Genomic DNA, 6,914 nt, shown 5'->3' on the forward strand with positions numbered 1-6,914 from the left:
AACGCAATCATAGATTTGAACGTAGTTTTCAATTTAGACTCGTTTATATTTTTTGTTTGGGCTTGTATCATATTTTCCCCTCCAGTTTATATGATCCGTTCATCCTATATTGACTCTTAAAATTCAAGAGTCTATCTAAAAATGAGGGTACATTTTATATGGCCTTCAAAATACCGTTTCGATCCCTAACATCACTGAAGAGACATTTATTGTCGAAATCCGGATCTGGTGTACAAAAAAATATTAACACCTTATGTTTGTGGCATAACATCGTGGCCACAAGTTAATTGTTTTCTGTTTAGTATTGAATTTATAATAAGATCCATTTTGTTACATCTTGTGATCAATTTTATTTGGCAATCGCCAATGGCAGTCAGCAGGGTTAAAGAACATCAATTGTTCGACCTGTTAGTCAAATGCGTTTTGTTTAAATATACTTTTTCACTTTTTTGGTCTTTTGGAAAATGTTGTTTGTGCTGTTTTTAGACCCTTCTACAACGAAATTTGTTTTATATGCACACGTATAAAACTTGCGGTTTTTATCCAACGCAATCATAGGTTTGAACGTAGTTTTCAATTTAGACTCGTTTATATTTTTTCGTTAGGGCTTGTATCATATTTTTCCCTCCAGTTTATATGATCCGTTCATCTTATATTGACTCTTAAAATTCAAGAGTCTATCTAAAAATGAGGGTACTTGTGATATATATTTGACGTGACTCTGTACTTATGTATCCCGTTATACTTTGAACCACACAATTATTCTATTTATTATTATTACTTTTACTGTTAAGTATGTTTTTTGTTATATCTACTTTACTTGACTCTGTATTTATTATGCCGTCATACTTGAACGACAACATTATTTTATGTCTACCTGTGCGAATTTCAAACGCAATTTTACACCAATACTGAAAACTTTCTATCCTTTATGGGCGGACTTTACATAGATAAATAAAATCGTATAATGTAAGCAAAATGAGGATGTTAAATTTGATGTATGCCTTTTTGTGCTTCTTCGTTACATTTGTTGTTTTTATAGTGATTAAGATGATAATACAATGTTGACTGCTGTACCCCTATTTTTGACATTTTTACCTATTGTGTCTGTTTGTTTTGTTGACGCATCGTTGACAATGTAATGGAATTTGATGCGACTGTCATACAAGTGAGAGGTTTAGCTAGCTATAAAACCAGGTTCAATCCACCATTTCCTACATAAGAAAATGCCTGTACCAAGTCAGGAATATGACAGTTGTTATCCATTCGTTTGATGTGTTTGAACTTTTGAATTTGCCATTTGATTTGGGACTTTCCTTTTTGAAATTTACTCGGAGTTCAATATTTTTGTATTTTTACTTTTTTCTTACATATCAGCTAAATTATCTATAGTAAAGGATCCTACAAATTATATATATATATATATATATATAAAATGACAATATATAAACAAGTTCTCGTGTTTGTGGTACACCATCAGAATTGTTTTGAATTATCGTTTTCTGTTTGATAATAGATTAATTATAAGATCCATTTTGTAACATCTTGTGATCCGTTAATTTGGCAATGTATAAACAAATATCTATCCGGATATGGTGTTCATATTTTTGCACCTAATATTTGCGGTATACCATTTTCGCAGGTTTGTTGTTTTATTTTTGGTAATAAGTTTGTTCTTGCTGTTTGTTCATTGTTGAAGGCTGAAGTTGATGAGAATGTTGTACAATGTGAGAGGTTTAGCGCTATTATCATTTTCAAATTACTTTATATATGAAGTGCTCTATAAATATAGATAAAGAAATTGGCCTTGAGGAAAAAGGGTGGCACTGGATTAAATCTTATAAATGGTCAGAAAATTCTAAACTTAAACTTATTGATGCTTTATTGACTGAAAATGTAAAGAATGAGATAATAGAGTTTGAAATGGTTAATTACGAGGAAAATCAGGTTGGTGTTGATGAGGCTACAGAAAAATTAACAAAAATTTTAGATAATATTTCAAGCCTGTCTTGTAAAGCAACTCCAAAAACTAAGAGGAGGAAAAAGAAAAGGAAATTTAAACAAGTTTGGTCAGAAAATGTTATATATGAAACCAAGCGTCAAATAAATAAAATAGGAAACAAAATAAGGAATAATCCAAATAATAATAGTTTAAAGCAAAAGTTTTTTGAGTTAAAAAAAAACTTAAAGAAAATGGTTAAACAGAAAAAGTATGAATATAAACAAAAACTTTATAATTGTTTAAGTGATTATATCAATCAAAATCCAAAGGAATATTGGAAAATTTTAAAATCTCTTAAGAATAAAACAGAAAAAGATGAAATACCAGAGGTATTAAAAGATGAAGAAGTTTTAATAAAGCATTTTCAAGATCAAGGTAAACCTTCATCTATAAATAATGCTTTTATGATAGACATTGAATCACAATTAAAGCTATTAGAAAATAATATAGATTTCAAAGCTGAAACAGATGCTCCAATATCTTGTTCAGAAGTAAATAAGGTAATCAGAGGACTAAAACTGCAAAGGTCTGCTGGACCAGATAGAATTATAAATGAAATAATTAAAACCTCAAATCAAGTAATAATTAAGTCAATTATTAAAATATTTAATTTAATTCTAAAAACGGGTATATACCCAAAATCATGGAAGGACTCATATATAATAGCACTTCATAAGAAGGGAGACAAATCTGATCCCAATAATTACAGAGGTAAATCTTTAATCAGCAATCTTCCTAAAATATTCAATGCTGTACTCAATAATAGACTAATCACAGTTGTGGATAAACAGCTGAATAACTGTCAGTTTGGCTTCAGAGAAAACCACAGAACTGCTGACAGTATTTTCATATTAAAATCTTTAATTAATAAATATATACACAAAAATAACAAAAAAATATATGCATGCTTCATTGACTTAAGAAAGGCATTTGACTCTGTATGGAGGACAGCGCTTCTATATAAATTATGCAAAATGGGAGTAGGAAAGTCTTTTTACAGGGTAATAAAACAACAATATTTAAATACAAAATCCTCTTTAAAATATAAAGATCACATTTCTGACTATTTTGACATTACTAGAGATGTGAAACAAGGGGACTCATTAAGTCCTACTTTGTTCAATATTTTTATAAATGATATCACTAAAGGTTTGGAAGATGACAACTCAAGTCCATTGGAGCTCATAAATAGTAAACTAGGCTCCCTCCTGTTTGCTGATGATCTGCTTTTAATATCAGAATCTAAGGAGGGTCTCCAAAATAGTCTAAATAAAGTTTCCATGTTTTGTGAAAACTGGCAGCTTTCTCTAAACATAAATAAAACAAAAAGTATGGTCTTTTCAACAACAAAGCAAAAGCCTGAAACATCTATACTTGTATATAAAAACAAAAAAATAGAGAATGTTATGAAATATCCTTACTTGGGTCTGCTGATTAAATCAAATGGTAATCTCAGTCATAGTACAGCTGAATTAACAAAAAAGGCAAAAAAGGTTTTGTTTTCTATTAAAACATACACTAATTTTTATAATTCTGAGATAACATATTTGGACTCATATATAACATATTTCAAAGCTAAAAAAAGAGCTTTGGTTTCTGGAAAAATTGTGGACCCGTTTAATTTTATTGACAAGACTCCAATAGAAAACTTGCATCTTGTTTATTGCAAGTTTACCCTTGGCACTAACAAGAGTGCCTCAAATTTTGGTACAAGGAACGAATTGGGAAGACTGCCTATTGAATGTCATATAAAAACCCAAACTATTATGTATTTAGCAAGGCCTTTCACCTCAAATTTGAATCCCTTATTACATGAATCTTTTCAATTAACTAAAACTTTGGATTCTAGTGGCTCCTATTCATGGTTCACTTTTGCAAAAGATATTCTTTCTGAATCTAACATTGATATAGATAGACTACAAACCAGTAATAATTTAAAACAATTAAAAAATATTAAAAGCTATATTAAACCCCAAATAAACTCATATTACAACAACCTGTTGATGGATAAGTTGAAATCTATTGACGATAAAAGTAAATTAATTTTTTATAAAGGACTTGAGCCAAATCTATTGATCAAACCTTACCTCTCTAACCCAAACTTTGAATTTAGAAAATTAATTACAAAACTTAGAATCAGTGACCATACATTACTAATTGAAAAAGAAAGGCATTTTAAAATTCCTCGCGAAGAGAGACTTTGCAAAAAATGCAAAGTACTAGATGATGAGAAACATTTCTTAATAAATTGTTCTCATAATTCAAATATTAGATTAACATATTTTAATTGCATTAACAGAGAAAGTAATTCATTTGCTAATCTCACTGACAATGACAAAGTTATATATATATACTTAACCCATCAACACCAACACAAGTGAATAAACTAGGATCCTTTATAAAAAAAGTCAATGGAACTGAGGACAGGGGACCCTTTAATATTTACCTGAATTTGTGTATATATATTGAGTTACTTAGTTATTGTCTTTATTTGTTTTTGTTGTTGTTGTATGTCACAAACTGTATAGTTTATATGGCAATAAAACTTTGAATTGAAAAAAAAAATTGAATTGCTATAAAAGTGCAGTATTTTTGTGATTTTACTTTTTAATAATCAGATCCATTTTGTTACATCTTGTGATCCGTTTATTTGGTATCACCAATGGCAGTCATCAGGGTTTAAGAACATCAGTTGTGCGACCTGCTAGTCAAATGCGTAATGTTAAATTATACTTTTCTCGTTTTTGGTCTTTTGGAAAATGTTGTGCAAATAATAAATAACGCCTAAAAAGTGTTCACAACAACACCAATAAAAAAAGGCAACTATAAATGTAATTATTTATAAATATTTCGGATAACATATATCCTTCATCAATTTGATTGTGATGTTAAATCATATGTCAGTCTACTTAGATTAAACTATAACAATCTTGAAATTTATACAATAAAAAAAGTCAAACCGAACATTAGTTTAGACGCTTGCACCATTCTAAAAATGTGTGAAAAATGACACAGGTTATATGGCTAATAACAACAAAGAGTTTAAATATATGCTTTAAATAAAAATAATAATATGCGATATGAACTAGCACAATTCTAAAACTTTAACGGTGAAGACAGTTATGATGTTACAAGAACGATTGCGTCAATACAAATTCCAAATAAACCGCTCTGAACGATCTAAATTTGTAAATATTTTGAATTTGACAACGGTAGAGTAGTTACAACAGAGTCTGCGTATCTAAACATCGCAAACAAACATAATAATTATAAAACAATATTTACAAATTTAGATCGTTCAGTGATGATGACATATTTGTCAACATTGATGTCATTCATGATTTATGGTTATTTTATGTAATGTATCCGTTTTTATTCTGTAGTTAGTCACCACATCAGTTTAATCATGTATATCTATTAAATAGTAATTTTATAAAATTTACTGTTCGCAAAAGTATGAATTATTCTAAATAACAAGGATGTTCTTAACATAGACAGAAAGCCGTATTGATCGCAACGTTTTGGAACTTTTGGTTCTCTGTGCTATTTAACTCTGTACTTTTTCGAATATTTTTCATCTGAGAGTCACTTGTGTGGACGAATCGCATGTCTGGCGTATTGGACGAGTCCGAAAAGCAGAATTAACTCTTGATTTATATCGACTGAGCAACGTCCTCAGTATTGCACATGCTGATTTGTCCGTCATTTTATAATCCACTTTATTATATGTCTGAAACAAAACAATTATTCATCTTGTGATTTTATTGTCTGATTCCGGTACACTTGGTTAATGAAATGTAAATGATACAATAACGTATTATTCTCTTAAAACTAAAATTGTAAATGTGAAAAAATAAAATTAGTATCCGACATTGTGAATTTTGATTGGAAAATCTCTAAGGCTCATAATTCATACCGCATATATAACTGCAAACGCATACAGCTTTGAAAATCATGCTAGTTATCTATAATTTCAATTATCTTTTAATTTATCATTTTGTTGATTGTATGCAATTTGTGTTGTATATTAGCTTGTAAATAGTGTTTCATATATTGATGCAATTTTCTTTCAGAAAAGCTTTAGAAGAAGGAAAATGCTCCTATGATTCAATAGCATGGGAACTCATAATCGTATGGATAGTATCTGGTTGTATCATGTATTTTGGTGTTTCTTTTTTGATTTTGAAAATGTGTCATGGCGACGGTTCATGCAGTAGCAGCGGACGGGGTGGATGGGGCGAAGTGGGAGGAGGAGGTGGAGGTGGCGGAGGTGGAGGAGGAGGAGGAGGAGGAGGAGGAGGAGGCGGTGGTTGTTAAGATGAGATTATAAACTAGGGTTCAAGAGTAGTTTTTTAATTAGTTGTAAAATGAGAAAATGCATTTAGAGTTAAAGATACTAACGTTGACTTATTTATATGCTGTATTATACTATATGTAAAGTAGTTTATCGACCTTATACTGGATGACATAAAAATAGATATAAAACAGAAACAAACAGAGATTTGACTTACACATAAACTTTGAAAAAAAACTGGAATTCATGACCATAAATGAACGACTCTGATATGAACGGTGCATATTTTAATCGGAATATTATTCCAGGGTACATTTCGGCACATGTTTTGTTGTATATTTTATTATTAAAACGCATTTGTAACGACTAAAACAAAAATGATTTCCTTTAGATATATTAATTTATGAAACAGGAAAAATCGTGTACGGTAAATTTATATTACAATGTCGTTGAAAGAGTAGATCAAACATGGTTTTTAACATAAACAAACAGTGCCAACAGGTATGGTAAATGACTCTTGGTAAAAAATCCCGATAAAATGTAAATGACAACTTCAAACACATTTTACCACAGCAGTGTATTTGTTTAACTCTAGGAAAACACTTCAGTGCACGAACC

The 6,914-nt window shown here is 29.9% G+C and overlaps 1 protein-coding gene across 2 annotated transcripts in view; it reads left to right on the top strand.

The window, feature by feature from the left end:
- LOC143047133 (uncharacterized) overlaps positions 1 to 6,674 on the top strand; it is a 36,752-nt gene extending 30,078 nt beyond the window's left edge. For both annotated transcript variants that reach the window (XM_076220085.1, XM_076220086.1), the window contains exon 5: positions 6,076 to 6,674. In XM_076220085.1, the coding sequence (XP_076076200.1) occupies positions 6,076 to 6,319 (244 nt within the window). In that variant the 3' untranslated portion in view covers positions 6,320 to 6,674. The remainder of the gene's footprint in view (positions 1 to 6,075) is intronic.
- The last annotated feature ends 240 nt before the right edge of the window (positions 6,675 to 6,914 follow it).

This window comes from Mytilus galloprovincialis, chromosome 10, assembly GCF_965363235.1.
Source record: "Mytilus galloprovincialis chromosome 10, xbMytGall1.hap1.1, whole genome shotgun sequence".
Taxonomy (NCBI): domain Eukaryota; kingdom Metazoa; phylum Mollusca; class Bivalvia; order Mytilida; family Mytilidae; genus Mytilus; species Mytilus galloprovincialis.